Source organism: Psammomys obesus, unplaced genomic scaffold (assembly GCF_907164565.1).
Source record: "Psammomys obesus unplaced genomic scaffold, mPsaObe1.curated_primary_1811, whole genome shotgun sequence".
NCBI classification, from domain to species: domain Eukaryota; kingdom Metazoa; phylum Chordata; class Mammalia; order Rodentia; family Muridae; genus Psammomys; species Psammomys obesus.
In genome coordinates, this window is record NW_026587759.1 from 6,704,995 (window position 1) to 6,726,571 (window position 21,577).

At 39.8% G+C, this 21,577-nt stretch overlaps 2 protein-coding genes across 4 annotated transcripts in view; one reads left to right on the forward strand and one right to left on the reverse strand.

The window, feature by feature from the left end:
- Positions 1-2,717: 2,717 nt before the first annotated feature.
- On the forward strand, positions 2,718-13,701 carry Lysmd3 (LysM domain containing 3). 2 transcript variants are annotated; one of them, XM_055604060.1, is made up of 4 exons: positions 2,724-2,868; positions 6,526-6,791; positions 10,044-10,463; positions 10,567-13,701. In XM_055604060.1, the coding sequence occupies exons 2-4, from the start codon at positions 6,537-6,539 to the stop codon at positions 10,834-10,836; spliced, it is 945 nt and encodes a 314-aa protein (XP_055460035.1). In that variant the 5' UTR covers positions 2,724-2,868; positions 6,526-6,536; the 3' UTR covers positions 10,837-13,701. The 2 variants fall into 2 exon arrangements, with proteins under 2 accessions (XP_055460036.1, XP_055460035.1); XM_055604061.1 differs by having other exon boundaries at positions 2,718-2,868; positions 10,044-13,701.
- A 1,787-nt stretch (positions 13,702-15,488) lies between these two features.
- Positions 15,489-21,577, reverse strand: part of Polr3g (RNA polymerase III subunit G) — a 37,758-nt gene continuing 31,669 nt past the window's right edge. For both annotated transcript variants that reach the window (XM_055604037.1, XM_055604036.1), the window contains exon 8: positions 15,489-17,775. In XM_055604037.1, the coding sequence (XP_055460012.1) occupies positions 17,689-17,775 (87 nt within the window). In that variant the 3' untranslated portion in view covers positions 15,489-17,688. The remainder of the gene's footprint in view (positions 17,776-21,577) is intronic.

Genomic DNA, 21,577 nt, shown 5'->3' on the forward strand with positions numbered 1-21,577 from the left:
CTTTTTAACCTTTAAAATGTATTTTGGGGATTTTTATACATGTTTATAGTCATACATGCTCCACAAGCTGAAGTCACAGTAGAGGAGAGAATCTCAATTAAGAAAATGTCTCCTTAAGATTGTAAGCAGGCTTTTAAGGCATTTTAAAAAAGTTACTGATTGATGGGGGAGGACCCAGCTTATTGTGGTTGGAATTATCACTGGGCTGGCATCCTGGGTTCTATAAGAAATCAGGCTGAGCAAGCCACAGAGAGCAAGCAAGGAGCTCTCCTCCATGGCCTCTTCAGCAACGCCTGCCTCCACGTTCCTGCCCTGCTTGAGTTCCTGTCCTGACTTCCTTAGATGTTGAATCACAATATGGAAGTATAAGCTGAATAAACCATTCCCTCCACCCTGCTATTTGCTTTTTGGTTATAATGATTTGTTGCAGCAATGGAAACCTCAACTAAGCCAGGTGTTGTGTCATTCTGCCTTACTCCTTTCAGGCAAGGGTTTCTACTGAACTTTAAGCTAGACTGGTGGTCAGCAAGCCCCAGTGATCTTCCTGCCTCCACTCCCCACCCATAACTGGGGTTACAGGCACACAGCCATGGCTACATGCAACCATGGCTGTATTTTTATTTGGGTATTGTGCTCCAAATACATGTCTTCATGCCCAGGATTTCGTGTTTTTTAAAAAAGAACTGTATATGCAAGACTGGAATGAATTTCTAGTATATACTCCTTAACCTAATGTTTCATAGACAGAGTAATAAATAAATCTGTAAAGAACATGAACTTAAATTTTTTGATCAATTATTACATTGTTTTAATAAACACAAAGGATTCAGTTAGCTACTGATGAATACTTTGATTGTTTTTCTCTTGGCCATTACTTGGGTAAACATATTTGAGCTTATCTGTTGAATCTGAGTCAGTTGTATCTATAAATGAATTGAAGTAATTAGCAAAGTTGCAGAGCAGTCAATTCCGTTTTTTAAAATCTTAATGCATATCAGCAAATAGCCTCCCAGGTTCCATCAACTCACTGTCTCTGTGCGACACAGCATTGACTCTGCCTTAACCTACATGCTAGTGACCAAAATGAACATTTCTAGAAACATCTACTTTCCACTGTAGCATTTTAATGGACAACGTATCATTTGAGATTTGAAAAACTAAGAATTCCTTTGGCCTTGGGGATCGCTGAGGGCATCCTTTTTTCCCAAAGACAAATATTTGTTCTTACTGGCCAGCTTTTTGGAACTCAACCAAAATTCATGGCTAACTGCTTCTTTTGTGTAGTCCAATAAAATATACATATATCGTGGCCTTTTGTAAACAAATAAATTATTCAATTTCTGTTAGATACAAGTAATCATTTAAAAGCTCTGCAGATATCCTGTAGAATGTTTCTTCAAGGGGAGCAGGTAGCAGTCCTGAAGAAATGCTTGGAATTAATTCTATTGCTCAGACTCTACAAAGGATTCCATGGCCTATTAACATTAAAATAAGAAAAGTAACCTACGTGCAGAAAGAATGTTGCATCCTATTAACATTCATGAGGGCTGAACAGCTGAAGCCTTACATGTCAAGAACGGACTATATCCTTTGTCTCCTGATGAGAAAATGTCTCCGTGATAAATGGTTACAGACAGCAGTGTCATAAGGGCAAGAGCACACAGAACAGCTCCGGCAAACTTTTTTTTTCTTTTTTTCTTCACCCAGTTTTCTTTGCCTGGAGGTCTTTGTAGCATTGTTCTTATCCCTTCAAATAAAAGGCGCTTATTGCAATGTAAGTAAAACCCCAACCCTTGCAGAGGCACTTCCCAGAAAACCAACCAACCAACCAACCAACCAACCAACCAACCAACCAATAAACCCTCTAGAAAGGGTTTGGAACAGCGTTCCAAAGGCTTCATTAGGATAAATGTTAAGACTGGAAAGAGAAGTGCGGTACGTCCTGTGTTTAAACAGCCTGGGCCTAAATGGGTCAAAGTGCAGTGTCCTTAGTCAGTACAAAACACCAGACACACCATTAAAGTGCCGTTCAGTCATTTGAATAAATACAAACACTTCATCTGCTCCTTCAATAAACTTCTGATAAAAATTAAGTCGGAAGACGTGAGGTATTTATTTTACTGACATCAGATAGTGCGACACTGACCACCAATGACGTCCTGCTAATTTTCAAATTCAAGTAGATCAGTTACCAGTTGCTGACAACTTTGTCCCATCCCGGGCTTGGCTCTAGGTGGCTCGCTCTGCTCACCTTCCTACCCAAGGCACTGTGCCACTCTGGCTGCCCTAGGGCTCACAGTGCGATTTTCTAAAACAGGGAGGTAAACACAGTGCTTGTGCTTTCTTCTGCCCCACCGGGAAGAAAATCCCAGACACAGAGCAAGAAGGAAGGCCCAGCGGCTCGCCTTAGGCTCCTATTCACGCACGCGCTCTGCTCAGCGTCCTCCTTTGCTCCGACGTGCTCCCAGGGTCCACAGAGAGCGGGGTGCAGCCCAGCCTGGAAGGGCGAGGGCGGGGAGGGGACGGGGGGGCGGGGGGGCGGGGGGGCGGGGAGGGAGCGGGGGGCGGGCCCGGCTTCGGCCACGCCCCGGTGCGTCGGCGCGCCTGCGTGCTGGCGTGGGCCTGCGGTTGGCTGCCGGCGTTCTGGGCTCCCCGCCCACGCCCTCGCACCACCGCCCACTCTACGCGATGACGCACCGCAGGTTTGCGGACGTGGCGGCGGCTGTTGGTGCGGAAGGCGGGGACGGCGGCGACGGTGGCAGCAGCGGATCCAGGCTGCCGGGTAGCCGGAGACGGTCATGAGCTCCCCCCGCGCCGCGGCTGTGCCGGCGGGCGTCCCCGTGGGGCCGCGCCCTTGTTAGAGTACAGGTGCCGGAGGCTGGGGCGGGCCGGGGCTGGGGCGGGCCGGGGCTCGACGCCGGCGGGGTCACCGTGGGCCGCTGCCCCGGGTCGGGAGGGACTCCAGCCTCGGTTCCGGGCAGCTCCTACCGCGCCGCTGGGTCTCCACACCATCTGCTCCGAAGCGTCCCGGTCCGATGCTGCTACCTAGAAATCACGGATGTTATCATCGCTGGGGATAAGGAGGAAAAGGAAAAAAATAAATATATAAACGAGTGGAATGGACAGGGAGGAAGTTTTGCAGTTGCTTTGGTTTAACGTTGGCCATTGTGGGAAGGACCCGCGTGATTCTGTCCCGAGTGCTGAACTGGCTTGTGCGCTAGGAGTCGTCGGTCGCGCCCTGCCTAAGGTCAAGACCAAACACGCAGTAGCGGTTACTATGTAGTACCCAGGGGCTGGGAGGTCGCTTTAGGTTATGGACTGAGCGGGTGAAAACATGCACACTGTATCTGTGGATGATCACTTTCATGACGCTTGTCAGCGGCGCGGCATGCAACGTGTTCTAGTTTTCTGAAGCCAGATTCCATCTTCACGGAATCTGAGCGGTGAAGAGAATTGAGGATACTGTGTACTTTCTAATCTTCAGGAGTTTGATCATGTCATTATCTGCCTGGGCCAAAGTGTAGTAGCCGGGCACTCGGTTATAGACGAGCACACCCAATTCTTGGTTATTCAGACATGAGTGTCCAGGTTGGTTGTTACGCTTTCCTTTCATTTTAGAGGAAGAGAGCCAGATACGTGAAGATGCGAGTCTTTAGATTTTAGAATCGATCATGAAGAAAAGATTGATATGAGTAAATTATGTCTCAAATGGCTTTTAGGTATTACTCAGTAAATCTCTGATAGCTGTAGTAAGGGTTCCAGGGACAAGGAGCAAAGAAAGGGACAGCGTACCCAAGGCAATGTAACCACCTATACATTGCGTTATGTTGAGTCTTTTCTGCTCATGTATGCTTTTGAGAGTATGAAACAGTCACTTACCCAGATAGGATATGCATGTATGCAGCTTGTTTCTGATTCCACAAAACTGACAGATATTCTCTTGATCAATGATGTGCGATTTTTTTTTTTTTCTTTTAAAGAAAAGACCTGGATAAGTAAGTGGAAATAAAACTTGTCCTTGGAGAAACTGGGATGCTCCTGATTTAAAACTGCTCCTGAGATGTGAACTGTGGGCTTTCTTTAGTTTGGGACTGTCAAATTAGGGGTGGTTTTGGCAATAAATAGTGTAGCACCTGTGGGAGCAGCTGAAGAAAGCCACTAATGTATAGCTCTTATTATCTAAATAGAGACCTTTGAATTTTTAAAGCAATACAGTGTTACTGTAAAGCAAGGTCAGAAGCTGGACTTTAAGGGCTGGATTTAATTAAATGAAATAGTTTTGAAACTTAAATATGTTTTTATAGAGAGACTGTAATCTTTTGTCATCTGAGTTTTGGAGTTAATTGCTTTTGTTGTTTCTTGCCCACCCCCATTGTTGGTTTGTTTTGTTTTACTTTGTAATTGTTTCTCATCCATAGTATACAAAACAGGAATACATCCTTCTAGACATCATTTTACATTGTAGGATTCCATGACATAATATTTCCTCCCCTAGGGACACCTTTTCCATGTTTGCTTGAAGATTTTTATCTTCACTGAGGTAACATACTTGAATGTTTAACATTAGTTTTATTCTGCCTTCATTATAATTGACCTAGTTTCCTTTCTTTTTTTAAATTTTCTTTTATGTGCATTGATGTTTTGACTGCATGTATGTTTGTGTGAGGATCCCCTGGAATAGACAGTTACAGACAGTTGTGAGCTGCCATGTGGGTTCTGGGAATTGAAGCCTGTTCCTCCAAAAGAGCAGTTAGTGCTCTTAACTGCTGATCTCTCCAGACCCCTACTTTGCTTTCTATTGCAGTGATAAAGACCACAAAAGCAACATGGGTTTCTTTTGGCCTACATATCCCCATCACAGTCCATCATTGAAGAAAGCCACGGTGGCTCCTCAGAGACTGGGAAGAACACTGCTTACTGGCTTGCTCTCCATACCTTGCTCAGCCTGCTTCCTTATCCAACCAGGTCTACCTGTCCAGGGGTGACACCACCACCCATGCCGGGCTAGGCTCTCCAGCATCTGTCATTAATCAAGAAAATGCTCTACATGTTTGCCTACAGGCCAGCCTGATGGAGCCATTTTTCTCAACTGAAGTTTCCTTTTCTCAGAGGAGTCTAGTGTCTATCAAATCGACAAAGAAAACTAAACCTGATGTAGCTTTCTGTCTTCCGTATTTTAAGAGAATGGAACTATATTTAGCTATGAATGCTTTCTTAAGTTCTTGTTTCATGTCTGAGATACATTGAAGCTTGAAAGTTTTTTTTTGTTTTTATTTTATTATACTTTTGTTTTGTTTTATTTTGTTTTTACCTGCAAAAGTGCCTCTTACTCCATTGGTCCTCTCATGTGGATAATTAAAGTGAAGCCAAAACTGAATGTGAAGTTTGTTTTTAAGTTCCTGTTTCATTTTAATGAGAATTAGACCAAAATGATAAATGTGTGACAGTGACCTTGAAAGTAAATAAGTTGTATTCATTGATAAATAATTCTTAGTCTAATTCTCAGTTGATGCTATAGAAACACAATGCTTCCATTACAAAACAAATATGTTTAACATTTTCTACTGTCATTTTTCAACATGTAAATATCAAATTAGTATAATTTTTGGATTCTATGTTATTATGATGTTTGATTTCAAAAATTGCTGTTAGAGGACTGGCAAAATGACTTAGTGTATAAAGGTACTTGCTCTCAGTCCTGATGAACTGACATCCATCCCCAGAACCCACGTGGTTGATGGGAAGAACCAGGTATCCAGTGTTGTCCTCTGACATGCACATTTGACAGCACACACACTATAAATAAATAAGTAGGTATTTTTAAGATTTCTGTTAGAGCTGCTGACTTGGTTTTCATGAGAAACTGTTAAAATGAATTTGGATTGAGATTCTGAATAATCCTTGAATTATTCACAAACATGACGCTTTTGTTAACATTTACGTGAAACAGCATTCTGACAATTGGCAACTCGAAATCATTTCATTGATCAACTCTGAAAGTTCTCAGTGTGTTGTGCAGTACCAAAAATTCTGCCACGGTTCAGTTTCTCACATAGTGTTTTTACATCCTGGCCCTGGAGGTCAGAGAACAGTTGTAGACACTGGTTCTTTCCTTATTACATGCAAGTCACAGGATGAACTCCGGTTTGACTACAAACGTAATTAACTACTGAGTCACCAGTACACAGTGGAATTGGTAACATAGAAAGGAATGAGCACAGTGTCTCAGCATTTGGATTTACTTTTGTCTTTAATAAATAATAAGATGATATGTATGTCAAGCCTGGGATTGTGTACGAGTTTCTAGGTGAACAGGAGCCCTGAGTGGACAGTTTCAGCCATGCATTGGCTGACCTCTTCCTGTGCTGTCTTCATTGTCAGGTTGTGGGCTGCAGTTCTCCAGAACCTGAACCTAAATTCCTATAGAACTAAAACAATTATTTGAAAAAGTAGTATCTAGAGTATAAGATTTATGTAAATCTGAAATGGATCAGCGACATTTCAGGGTCTTTTTTCTTCCTCCAGATTACAGCGTCATGGCAGGGAGGAATCAGAATCGGACTGTTTCCCTCCCAGGGATTCAGGCCAGTGGTCAGGTACACACTTTTGGAAATTGTACAGACAGTGACATGCTGGAAGAAGATGCTGAAGTGTATGAACTTCGATCCAGGGGAAAGGAGAAGGTTCGAAGAAGCACATCGAGAGATAGACTTGATGACATTATTATATTAACAAAAGATATACAGGAAGGAGACACGCTAAATGCAGTAGCCCTTCAGTACTGTTGCACGGTAAGTTTTCATTTAACTTACTTTGCATAATAGAGTCCAGAATAAATTATTTGTCCATTAGACCGGCCAGAATGGAAGTCAATTCTGTGTCCTCTTACCTTCTTCCTTTTCTTTTTGCTCACTTTTCTTTGCCCAGAGTTCTCGTGCCTGTGGACATGACCTTTTTAGCATTTAAGTTAATTCTTGAACATACTTTGGTGTGTTTCTGTACCCTATTTCTATGCTTGTAAACATCTGTGCAGACACATATTTAGGGGTTGATAAAGGATTTATGTATTTTGTTCTTAAAATTGTTAAATACTGTGTATTATTCTGTAACTTGTATTTTTCCTATCTTAGGCATCACTTATAACCTCATAGACTTAACTCATTGGAGACTAGAAGAGGGCATTGGTTCCCTTGGAGCTAGGGTTACAGGTAGTTGTAATCTGCCTGATATGGTGCTAGGAAACAAACCTGTAGGACATGCATTTAACCGCTGAGCCCCCTACATCCCTGTGTTATTTTTAACATGTAGCATGAGAGCTCTTTTTAATAATATGAAATTCTGCATCATTTTTTTTCTTCTCCTCATTACTATTTCCATCTGTAGAATTTTTTATAATATAAATGTTTTTGTACTTGAAATCCCTTTACTGGTAACCTATCATCCTACTATGCAGTAAGAATACATATTTTCATATATTTGCTGTATAAATGTGTATATGTGTGTATGCTTAAATAGGATTAAAAGAAACAACTTCCTATTGTCATGATGTTCTATATAATATTTTTTCAGGATGAAGTAATTATTTCAGTTATTCATAATATGTAAAAATCAACTATAGCTTTAGATCTAAAGATTAATAAAATCTTTTGTTGGAATATATTTTAAAAGTGGTAGAGAGATAGGCACTTGGTTTTCATTCCTTAGCTTCTTTGTGTATAGCAAACATAAGAACTGAAACAGGAATGCTGACACCTGATAAGCTTACAGAGGAGAGAAGGCATTGGCCCTGAGGGGAGAGTTGGTTGCCCATTGTGCTTCCTTATCATGGAAGCTCAATCTGCAAAGAAACCTGTCTTACAAAAGGACTTACCGTTGCTCTGAAGATACAGTCAGTAGTTACTGCTATACTGAAAACATGCTTGTTACTGATGAGGGCCATGAAAGGTCCACAGCTGGAATTCTATATGTGTCCAAGTTAGTTAGCATAACATAGGAAACATTATTCTGTATATTTAGAGGCTTAGCCTAGGTATATGGTGAGTTTTAGATGCTGAATTCAGGTACCAAGCACTTCTTTAAAGCAAGTGACGTTAAAATAGAGTGGGGTCACGCTTTGGGGTTATTTGCGTCTTCATTTCCTTTAAGACAGAACTGGCTAAAGTGGAACTGGCAATAGTACCCCTTCCTTTTACCCTCTCACTGCTAGTTAACCTGCAGTTTTCTCCCAGTAGTTATCCAAAAACCTTTGATAAGAGTAAGAGATTTTGCCCAGTCGGATGTTTTTCATTTTCCAAGTACAGATCACTGATTCTGTTATGGCCCCTTTGACCTCCTCTTGACCTCCTAAAATGCTTCAGATTTCAGAGTCTCATGCTACGTAATATTCAGTAAATGCTAACATCATATGATAAGGGTAGAGATCACTACTCCACGTATTCCGTGTGTGTGTGTGTATGAATCCATTAATACTTACACCAACCTTATAAGGTACGAATATCATTATTGATTTTTTTTTACAAGTATAGAAATGGTGTAACAGATAGATTCTGTGCCTTAAAACACACAAATAGAAAGTAACAGTTGTGCTTCAAACACAGACGTGTGCACTTGGCCACCATGTGATGCTGCCTTCTTGAGCACTTTCTACCCGTTTCTAATACACATTCCTCAGATGTTAGTGCTGTGCACGGTGCTCGCCTCTCTCTTTTTTCTCATATCTTTTCTAGTGACTGTTCAAGCCTCATCCTCTCATTTGAGATTCAGACATCTGTCTTCACCTCTCCTAACTATCGTTCACTTGTGCAGCTCAGGCACCTAAAAGGCAGTATATCTAAGTTCTGTGCACATCCTCTCCCACTTTCTGCAGTGCTCTGTATCATGGAGTGGCACCATCCTCACCCATGGAGATGACTAAACCAAAGTTCCATCTTAGACTCATTCTACATCTCTTGACATTAGTTGGGTAGCACAGGATAAGAGTTTGAAGTATTGACTTAAATGTAACACATGGAACTAAAAAAGGTGGGGAGAAAACCTGGCTAACTAATTGATAATGTGAGAAACAGCCCATCCTTTCTTTCCCCCATCATAGTGGCATGGGGCAGGTGGGGTTTACAATGTATATAAAGGAACTATGAGCCTGATGTTGGAGTGATTGATTGCACAATTCATTTACACTGATGGATTCAGGGAAAAATAACTTCAGAAGATAGGAGAGTGAGGTGAATAAAGTATTAAACGTCAAGTGTATGGTTGTTTTTTGTTTGTTTGTTTTTTGTTGTTATTTTTGCATTCTGGCATCTTTGAGAGTAGCATGACGGTGCGTGTTGGAACACAGCCAAGGAATGGAGCCATGTGAGAATTCTGACTGCTGTGAGAGTGCTCCAACAAAACAGGAACCTCAGCTTCTTCAGAACGAAGTGTTCTTAGTATATGTTTTTGTGTTTTTCCCAGGTATAGCAGATAGGAGTGAGTTTATTTCAGCTCTTGTTATTCACATGCCTCTAAGGAAAAACCGTTTTTTCCTTATGTGCCTTGTCCTTGTGATTTTATACTTTATTCAGAATCTTAGCCCTATAAACTGCCTGATGCTCTGAATAAAGTTGGCTCTTGCTTGAGCCTTTACTCCACGTATCTCAATTAAACAGATGCCTTCATTATATTCGGTGCAGTTTCTCTCTTAAAGATAACTAGAAGCATGGTGCCCTGTAGAGTTGATGGCGTTTTAGTTTTGATAAACAGTACTTTGAACTGGGTAATTTAACATGCTTATACTGCAGTTGGCACATTAGAATAGGAACATTAGTGCCCATAATTGTTTATTCACAGATTGCTTGCCAACTAGTGTTACTACTGTGTAGGTGCTGATTCAGAGTTGTTGGTGATTTCCTAACACTAGATAAATTTCGTGTTTACAGTTCCCGTATGTAAGCAACATGTAAAATCTGGTGAGATAACAGCAATCATAGAATGAAATTGAACCATTGAAGGTCTAATTTTAGAATTCAATTCAATGTTGCAATTTTTTTTTTTTTTTTTTGCAGGTAGCAGACATCAAAAGAGTTAACAATCTCATCAGTGATCAAGACTTTTTTGCTCTTAGGTCTATAAAAATTCCAGTTAAAAGGTTTAGTTCTTTGACTGAAACTCTTCATCCTCCGAAGGGAAGACAAGGCTTGCATCCTCCCCCTGCTCCGTGTGTTGAAGAACAGGAAATGGTGCCAGCCGATTCTTTTTCTTCCAGTGAGTCAGCTGGAAGCTTCCTGAAAGAAGTGGATCGAGACATAGAGCAGATAGTAAAGTGTACAGACACCAAGAAGGAGAACCTGAATGAGGTGGTGTCTGCCTTAGCAGCACCACAGATCCGATTTGAACATGCTAACAAAAGCCTTCACCGAAAGGATCCATATTTTGGAGCAGACTGGGGAATTGGTTGGTGGACGGCTGTGGTGATAATGTTGATAGTGGGTATAGTAACGCCGGTGTTTTATTTGCTGTATTATGAAATTTTGGCTAAGGTGGATGTTAGTCACCACTCAACGGTGGGTTCTTCATCCTTGCATCCAGGACTCACAGCTCCATCACAGCCCAGAGAAATGGAGAATGCCATCACTGCCACGAAAGGGATACACACCGGTCAGCAGGATGACCACAGACTGTACAGGCGAGACCCTCAGTCACCTGACGCCCAACACAAGACCTGACGCTGAGCTTCCATCAGCACTAATGACAACGTGTGCGCGCGGAATATGGTCATTCACCTACGGCTGTTCACTGCTTCCAGGCCGGAATCCAGGATCAAAGACACTTTGTTTTTACCTTCCTAAAAGTCCCTGAGCTCTTTTACAAATGGATGGTCTATAACCTGCATTTGCTACTTTATATTGAAACTGGTCAGTCCATACATCAATTTTTAAAGCAGAAATTAATTTAAATGTATGTCTAGGAATTCTGACTTAGAAGATGCTATCATTTTTAGTATTCAAGGTTAGGTATGTTTAAATTTTATCTTTAAAAGATTAATTTTTAATTAAGGTTTAAGGTTGTTGATGTCCAGTGTCTCAAATGCTTACCACTGAAACTTTGCTTACCTTACCTGCTACCAAAATGCTAGTTGTAAAAGTTTTGATTCTAAAATTATTTATGATACCAAGTACTTAATACTCAAATTTGAAACTTTAAAATCATATTTAGTGTAATGTAGAAACAGATATAAAAACATAATCTATAATTTGTGTAACAAAGGCTAAGAAATAGATTAAAAATTTTAAGACCCCAAAATAATGTCTTAGGGTTGGAAACTTACCAGTTAATCACAAGGACACTGAAATAGGTCAAGACATATTCCTTAAAAAAAATTTTTTTAAAGGAATGTTTTATAACCAGCCCATTAGCCTCACCTCCACCTATTTTTAAAAATACTTGTATGTGCTATTTGAAAGCACTTTTTATAGTTCTTTAATGACGTGATGTACCAAAAAGCATACTCAGCAAATTCCCCCTTACATACTATGACTGATTATTGCTGTTAAAAATTGTAACATGCCTTAATTATACTCAAGCCTTACAGTGTCACTTTATATAAGTTCATGTACACTTTCCAGTTAAAGTTGAAACATTGTGTCAGATTTCATTCCACAGCGTATCATTCCATAGCCTATGTAAATTTGTCTGTCTTCACTTTAAAGCATAAGTTAATGGAGTAAAAACAAATTTGTACTATCTGCCTCTGAAGTTTTGCAGAAAAAAATGATTTAGTAAGCAAAAATGAGTAAGCAGGACTTTTACAGTTGCAGTAAGACAGATTGATTTATTTGGTGACCGCTTGATCTCTGCTTTTCAAAAACAAAATGTCAGATTTCAATTATCCCCACCTAATCTGCACCATTAAATTGAGAAACACAGGCCAAAGTTGTGTGGATTGGTCAAAAGGGCTTAAGAGTGGCATTTTCTGAATCTGTTGTGGGACGACTAATTTGGCTAAGAAGTATTCGCATACTGAATTCAATGTAAGTATGTGTTTTAAAAATATACGTGCACGTAATGGATTGCACGTTTTCTGGATACTAAACTCCATACTTTAAAATATGTTACATCACCTCATTTTCTGGACATTGTTTCCTAAATCAGTGTTTCAGCTTTTTAAATGTTGTGTATATAAAATTCAAATCGTGATACAAGGAATTATTAATACATATTTGTTATATTTGGGGTTTTATATGCTTCAAGAAGAAAAAGCATTACAAAAAAGACAGACACAAAAGTCAGTCATTTTAAAGCCCTTACATGTATCAGAAAAGTTTTAGAAAATTTCCTTTAAAATACTTAATAGGACAGTTCTAGTACATTGATTCCTTTAGTAAATCTTAGTTAAAATAATTTTAGTTGTTTTTAAGATGCCATGTGCATTTTGAAATTTTAACTATGCTCAGTGTTAACACATCCAGTTTACATTGTATTTATTCAGCCTGCTGAAAAATTGAGTTTTAGGGTAAGAAAATACAGATTTCAGGGCAGAATAGGCTACATAACCTTTGAAGACTTTTGTTTACATCAAGCAGATTAAATTACAGAATTGTGATTCTTTTTTTTTTGCTGGTTTTACTTTGGAATTGTAATTGAAGGATCGGATAACTTATTTTTAAAGGAGGAGGTATATTTATTTGCTGGTTAAAATAATTTCTGTCTTGAGGCACATCGTTTTTGAAGGAAATACAACATACATCCCTAGGAAACAACCAAGCAATTAGCTTTGCCTATATATTTTAGAATTATTAGTTGAATATAATTCTATATAGAATTATGCTTTCATCTTCAAAAGAAAAATGTAAGCATTTAGTAGAATTTTGGCAACTGCAAACTACATTGTAAACAATTGTCATTGTTTGCTACTGTGGATCATGTTCAAGCCCTTACTTGAATTTGCTTTGAGGCTTTAATTTTTTTATGTGTGCATGTGTGTGCGCTGTTATAAACCCAACAGAATTGAGTTATAGTCATTGAGTTTATTAGTTCACTTAAAAATTTGGAATTCCAAGTAAAGAAACATCTGATATCGTTACAGGAAAAATTCATGGCTCTGTAAAGACTAGGTACATGGTTGAGTTTGTTTTGAACCAATGGATAGATATTTGAATATTTTCACTGTGCCCCCTACAAAGCTGGCCATGTTATGAACTAAGAAGTCTCTGATCTCAGATTTTCTTTTTGGTGGAGTTTGATTGTTAAAGCTTTTTTATGGGCTCTGCTTTTTGGTTTATTAAGTGAAACACTCTTTAGTAATTGATTATTTCTCTTTAGTAAAAAGACCTAGCATTACCTCAGTGAAAATGCGAAGGCTATGGCTGCAAGTAGAAGTGGAGACCCAGTCTCAAGCGTATCACAGAGCTGTTATGTAAACACTGCATTATCATGGGATTCTTTCTGATTTTGAATTACAACATTGTTGCTCAGGAAATCAGTATTTTTTCTAAGTATGTGCATATTGCACTGTTAGACCATAGAAAATTATAAATGCTTTATTTAATTCATTTTATGTATGAAAAGCTAAAATTTTTTTGTATAATGTATTTTATATAATTGCAAATATATTAAACCATTGTTAGCATGTACATCTGTAAAACTGGTTTTTAAACTTTTTTGCCTTGTTTTTCATATTTAAGGATATGCAAATTATAATAAACTTTCTATTTTATTAATCAATTTGAAAATGGAAGTTGTTGAATGTAATTGAATAAAGCAATTTTATCTTTCAAGCTATTTAAAATACATTTTCACATTAGTTCTTCTTTCTCTTTTCTTCTTTCTTCCTCTCTTTTTCTCTTTCTTTTGACCAGGCTGGCCTTAAACTCACATGCCTGCCTCTGCCTCCTAAGTGCAGGGATTACAGGCACCAGTATGGTACCCAATTATTCTTGGGTATGTGCCTTTCACTGGAGCATGGTGGTTGACATACCATGAGATACATTCTTACAGAAAGCTGACTCTTCTTTCAGCTGGTATTAATTGCCATTTGCTTCATGACCAGTAGTATTGTGTTCCCGACTTCCCTTGCCTTCCTGGAATTTGATCTGGCTTGAGCTTGCACAGGTCTTGTACATGCTGTCACACGTTAACAGGTGTAGCTACCCTGCTGTATCCAAGTGTTTCCAAGTAGTCACCTACTGTCCTTGGCTGTCAGATTCTTTTCATCCTCTCTTCTTCAATGATCCTGAGCCTTGGGAGGGTGTGTGTGTGCAATACAGACTCTAATTCTCTGTCCCTTGGCCAGTTAATCGCCATCTATTGCAAATAGCTTTCTCAGATGAGTTCTCAGAGTCAATAGGACAGTTTACTACTTTACTATTTACAAGCATAATAGTAGGCTCTCCAGGCCTACAATCTGTTGAATGGTAGGTTCTTGGATTGATAATGGTCCTAAGTATGGGTTTCCTCTTGTGGAGCTGGGCTTAACATAATCAGAAAGTGATTGGTTGCTTCCATGATTCTTGTGCCACTAGTACATCAGTGGACCTGTCCTGCCAGGGCAGTTGTTACAGCTAGTGGAGTTCATAGCTGGTTATAAACTCAAGCTGCCACATTCAATCAATTCACACTTCCTATTTGTTAATATATAACAGATTAATTTTTGGATGTAAAACAAATATTAGATAAATGCTATTGAGGAATTGTGCTTCTGGGCAAGACTTGTTAAATCCAGGCCATGCTTCCAAAACCGAGTCAGTCTCATGAGATGCTCTAAATGTAAGTTTTAAGTTTTTATAAAACAAAAGTGCCAAAATAAAAAAGAAATAAAACAAAAAAGTGCCTTTCAAGAATATTAATCTTGGAGACTCAGGAGAAGGCTCAGTCAGTATAAGTTTGCTGGACAAGCATGAAGCCCCGAGTGCAGAGTCCCAGCACTCAAGTAAAAAGGCGCACAACTGTAATCGTAGTGTAGGGGACGCAGAAACAAGATCCCCGTGCTCACTGGCCAGATAATCTAGAGGGATTGGTTATCCTTCCAAATGAACAGTAATGAAAGAAGAGTACCTAACTTTTGGCCTGAAAACAGACTTGCACACACATGAACACTTAGATATATACCATATGCAAATAATACACACACACACACACACACACACACACACACAGAACCAGAAAGAATTCTTCAGGGCAACTCATCTTTCCCATACATTTTTCCATTTTAAAGCAGCTTGACCTTAAAGTTGGCTCACACTTCCTCTCACACTTGTCACTTGAAGGTGTGGATGGAGAGAAGAACAGCCGTCCTCTGATGCTTTGGCCTCTTCCAGCAACACTGCTGAAGAAAACAGTGAGCACAGGTTTCCTGCTGAATTAAAGCCAAGAGTGTTCCTTTGTATGTGGTGGGGGTTTGATCTACAACCATCCCTACTCAATAAAGCTACTTTAGCAGAGAAAAACTAGAATTAACTGGTTTTTTTCTACCAAAGAAATATTTCACGGAAAACCATCTTGGTATTAAGGCCAAAATTTTATTTTTTTAAACTTTACATGTGTAAACAAATACAGAAAACTCATCATTGTACCAATTAGTTTTATTTGTTAGCATTATGTTAAAGACATTTCACCAACCAGTCCCAGTAAGTACACTTATTTAACCATTAAGAAGGTGTCTCTACAAAGCAATTTCATAGTCTCTGCAGTAAAGAAAACATGACTTATGCTTGTCAAGCTGCCTGAAAAATTCTATCCTTTCTCAAAATTAATGTTTAAAGTTGTAAACTTATCTTTCACAGGGATGGAAATCCCAGAATAAAGAATGTTGGAAAGCATCTTCCCTCCTGTTGGCAGGAACACAAGAGTGAAGACACCCTGGAAACTAGGGAAGAAGTTATTGCCAATGCCTGTACCCAATCTGAACAGTTATCTGCACATCTGTAACAAGGGAAGGAGACAGAACTATGAAATAAACTGTTTATGACGTACATGTTATTTGGCTCTGGTACCAAATGTAAGAAAACATAGGACCTATTATTCCCAAATAACACAATTTGCCTTCATTACTACAAACTTCTTGTAAATTTCTGAACACACTGAAGCTTTAAGACTTGATGTTTCTGTTCGGAATCTTAAAACATTTTTATCCGCTCCTGGGAACTGGATGAAAGTCACGTGTTTATCCACTCCTGGGAACTGGATGAGAGACACGTGTGTTCACTACAAGCTCCATACTGATGAGATGGGCTCTCACAGCCATCCTGAAACACTGGAAGTATTGCTCCTGAAAGGGATCCTTCTCCTGAGAATGAAATGCTGGAATCTCTTCAGACAGTAGAAACTAACTATGACTTCTAACACAGGTACAGGACTGGGAAACCGGATTATAACAAGACAGTGTTTCTCACAACTATTTCACTTTCCACAGTACAGCTGCTTACAAAGCAAAAATCAAAGTTAAGACATGATTGTTTCATTAAGGTAAAAGACTGCGTATTTGGTAAATTCTGGCTAGTGTTTAAACAATTCTTACAGGGAACTGTTTACAAGTGGAGAAACTAAGGCACACAAACGTAAGCTCATTTTCCGGGTTATCTTGATCCTGAGAAGAAGTAGGACTCCAGTTTCTGGTCAGAAGGTAATGAGTGACAAGTCTCCCCTGCGGAGAAAAAATGATTTTCCTCCTTTAGGTCAATAATTTTAATATATTAGTTTAAAAATGTACACCGTGAATTTTCTTGAAAATCTTTGGCATATTAAAAGTCCTCAGAGGTGAAGTTTTCTGGATATTTTCTCCTGCAAAATATAAAACTGCAGGGTAGTCATCCTGTAAGTTAAAACAAGAAGAATCAATCATAATTTCAAGATGACCTGAGTTCATTTTACACGACTATATAATTGGCTTGAAGTTTATGAGTCTTCTGAAATACATTGGAGGGCATTGCCCTTCATCATATTCACACACACACACACACACCATTCTATCACAAGTTTTACACAACCAGGACTTATTTCAACTTACATGAAGTCCAGAATTAAACAGCATGTCTCAGGTTGGTTTTTCCCCCATAAACTCAACAAATTGAAGATGTCAAACTTATTACAGTAGAAACATTAACTCACACACCAAGGCCAAATATTCATAACCTTCCACCCACATGAAAGCTTTTGTTTTGGCTGAGATGTAAACTGAAATTTATTTCATCCAGGTCACTATTTTTTGCTGTGTTCATGTTTCTTTCCTACCATCAAAACTCAGATCTCCTAAGTCTGAACTTGTTAAGAACTCAGGTAAGTTTATACAGTCACAGTGTGATAAGCTAGAACATAGCAGGTGAGAGGAATCATTTTCCAGTTTGTTTTTAAAGTGCTCCACGTGCGGTATTAGTGGAAGTCCACTAGACCAGTAACAGCTTTCCCACAGGTCGGCAGCTGAGCAAGAGTGACCCTTTTCAAGTATGAACAGACAGTGTGCAGGATGCTAGGACTCTTCAGAAACATTCAAATCCAGATGAAACAAGATCCAAAGAACCCCACAACTCCACTACAGAATCAGAGGCATGGAAGAGGTCACGTCGTGTGTAAAAGCAAAATGGTTCTGAAGAGTTTGATACGAATTTGACAAACAAAACACTGAACAACACAAAATATGGACTTAGGCCTTATCAGAAATAAAGTCTATCCAAATGCTTGAAGCTGTATCCATGAAGCATTTGAGAAATTCCATGGCTAGTAGGTTGCTTCGTCCATGTTGTCATCACTGTCTGCACCAAAATCGTCTCCATCATCGAAGTAGGAGTTAATGTAGTCATTTTCCTAAGTGAAAGGATATATTCCTTAGTCAATAGAGTGAATTAGCAACATTTAGAATACAATACAAAAAAACACCCCTTTAATTTATAATAACAAACTAAGGTAAAGAGAAAACAGAAGACTTGAAGAGAAAGCCTTTTGGCTTCGAAAGCAGTTTTTACACATTTCTACCTGGGCCGATTTCTCTCAAGAACCACTTTTTAGTGTGCTCAAGTGTCAACCAGCTAAGAACACAGAGGGCTGAGATTCTGCCACTGCAGCAGCGGCAGCGCAGCAGCAACATCTAGCACCGCGCTCCTCGGTAGAGCGATACAGGGTGTGAGATGCTGAAACACTGAGCGCCTGCTGCACCAGTGCACTGACCACCTAAGAACCCGGGCGTGAAGTCACAAAGAGTAACAGCTTCAGCTCAGAGGCTTGCACTTCCTATCAGAAGACAGTCTCCTTCCAACCCAAACCTACAGGAAACTACATTACATTCTTGAATGACCTCTTGGCTTCTGGCAAGGTTTCAGTTTTGGCACAATCCCTAAGACTAGAAATGAGTCAAAAGACATGAGTGCCTTCTCTCAAAACTTTGAAAACCTATTTGAATATAGATTAAGGCTTCTCAGCTGGCTGCAGAGTATGGGTTCTATAAGTGTTGTAATAAAGATTTTGAAGCAATCAAAAAAATTAATGGTGGCCAGATACTTGATCACACTAAGTGCAATGACACTGATGGTAAAGAGCCCTTAAGTCTGTGTCTACATGAACTTACAGAGGGATGACATGAAATGGTACAATGCTAAGGACCTGTTCTACAATGACCCAGAGTTGACTGGGGGCTGGAAGGTCAAGGACTGACAGGCAGGGATCTGATGCATGTATGAAAAAAAAAGATTGGGAAATTAGCTATGCAATGAAGAAACATAGTGGCTCACATCTGTAATCCCAACCCGGGGAAGACTGAGTGGGGGGAACTGCAGAGTTCAAGGCCAGCCTGGACTACATATACAGCAAGACCCTGGCACACTCTCCCCATCATATTCCCCCCAAATCTCCACATCTCTACTATTTACAGTGGAAACAGATGACATTCTCAAAAGAACGCTTTCTAACTATCAGCTGTTGGGTAGATCTCGTGTGACTTGTGTAAAGGTTGTCTTTTTATTATTCAAATGCCGATTTCTGTACCAGCAGAGATGTGAGTAGAGGCGGAATTTGGTAGTGTTACTTTTATGAAGCATCACCTGTCTCGGTGTTTTGTAACATTCTGACTGGTTTAATAAAGAGCTGAACAGCCTATAGCAAAGCAGAAGACAATAAGTGGGACTTCGAAAGGGTGGGAAAGAATCAGGCGGGGGAATCAGCAGCCAGACACAGAGGAAGAAACAGGTGCCAATACTGATTGTATAAGAGAGAGGTTAAAGGGCCAGATGGCAGAATGTAGCTTAGTATAACCGGGCTAATTTAAGAGCTAGTTGGGAACAAGACTAAGCTAAGGCCAAGCTTTCATTTAAAAAGTTTCCATGTTGTTACTTGGGTGGCTGGTGGGTTGACAGTCCAGTGAAAATCAATTTTATCTTACAGCTTTCTCTTTAAACATCTAGAATGTATATACATATTTGTATATTTTATATTATTTTCTCTTCTCTAAATCCCGCAAATTTATGCATCCAACACAAACCCTTTGTAGCCCCACAGAACTGGCCTAGCTTCTGTGATGCTAAGAAATTTATAAATGTACAGAAGCAAGCTGAAACCTGGGGCCTTTGTACTAGGGAAGGGGTGACTAATAGAGCGTTCAGATATAGCCACCTAGTAAACAAGGCCTTGGCTCTATGTGTGCAAGCAAATACAAGCCAACACATTCATACATAAAAGCAAGGAAGAGAAACTCTGGCACTCACAATCAAGCAAGTAGCACTGGTGTTTTAGACATACCCAGATATGTGTAGGGACTAAAAACGCTAACATTGAGATGCTAGCAATCTTGATGCAGGCACAAAGTTTCAGAGCCTGCTGAGACTGGTGGCCAGAGTGGCTCTTCGCTCTCCACTGAGTCCCAGCTTTACTCTTAAGCTAAATATTCAACGCATTAAAAGAGAAGTATTTTCTTTAACATGTAAATGTTACCAGATGATACACTCCACTGTATTCGTCAAAATGAAATGTTCATCAAACTTCAACTCAATGAGTAAATCCATTATATGAAATTTCAATTACCTAATTGATGAAAAAGAACATGGCCTTTAAAGTTACATGGCCTCTAAGGGAGCTCCATCTCTATCCCTCACTCGGCCTTGTTTCTCTATGAAATACAGATATATAAACTTACTTGGTGCAATACCTTACCGAGGCCTAGTTCTGAGCTCTAAAACTACCAAAATCTGTGTTTGTTAGGTCACTACATTACAATATGGCTATGTCACCTTAGCTGGCCTGGAAATTATCCATGTAGACAGGCTAGCTCTGAGTTCAGACTGCTGGAATTAAAGATGTGCTCTACCACTCTGGGCCATGAATTTGTAATTGTAATGAGTTAATCTTAATGTTAACAAATATGGTCCAGACACAAAGGAAGTGAATTTTATCAAAAGAGCATTTTTGAGATGGACATGGACAATACCTGGGTCTATGATGAGGTGCAGAAGGAGTGATGCAAATTTAAAGGTACCCTGTGCTGTGTATTGAGTTCTAAACAAGTTAGCCTATGCAGTGAGGGCTTATCTCAGCACACACAAACACAGGCACAAACACCCTCATATAATACACACACACAAACACCACACATACACATCACACACACTACATATGCACACCTACATACACACACAAACAACAAAAGAACATTGTAAACGTCAGTCTTGTTTAGAATACTGGCCTCTACTGCCCAAACCTAATTAATACCTCCACAATATCCCTGTTAGGACAACCAGAAATGTATTTTTATATTAACATATATTTATTTATTGTACTGTGGGGGTGCACGCATGCTATGGTGTGCAAGTGGGGGTCAAGAGACAACTCCATTCTCTCCTTTCCCCCTCTGACTTCTGGGGATCAAACTAATCAGCCTGGTGGGACGCCTTTACTTACTGAGCCATCTTTAAGGAGTAACCTCACCAGTGGCTTTGAACTAATGGTTGGTAACAAATTTGCAAACATGACTCAATTGAAGCAAGTGAGTTTTCTATAACAATAAAATTACACTATTCCACTTTAAAAATCCTTTAGTGGCTTACCATAGCATGGAAGATAAAGCCAGATTTCTCAGCCTGGCATTCAAGATCCTAGTGATCCCTATCGTGGTCACCTCTAACCTCTACATAAACAGTCTCCTTGAGCCAAGCTGACTCACGACATCCGTGACAGGAACACACCACCCTCATCACTTGCAGGCCCTCTGCAAGCCTCCTCCAGTCTGCTTCCTCACCTTCCTCACTGCCTCTCTAGAGCTTACAAGTTATAGTATTTTGTTGCCTGCCTCAAGGTCTCACGATGGCCTGGAAGCTGGCATGTAGGTGAAGAAAACCTTGAGCTTCTGATCCTCCCTAATACTGAAATTAGGAGCATGTGCCTCGTGTGTGCCCTTACAGCATCCGGCCACAGAACTAGTCACTGTGTTAGAACTGTTGTCTTTCCTCCTCTGCATAGTAATTTCCATGAGGGGAGATACCTCTTACCGTCATGGTCTCATGGCCAAGCATACACGTCAATGTAAAAATCACTATACGCTAAGTGACAAAGAAAAGGACTCACAGTTGATATAAAGTAACTATGGTAAGACCCCCACCAACCACAGAGATTAAATACAGAAAAT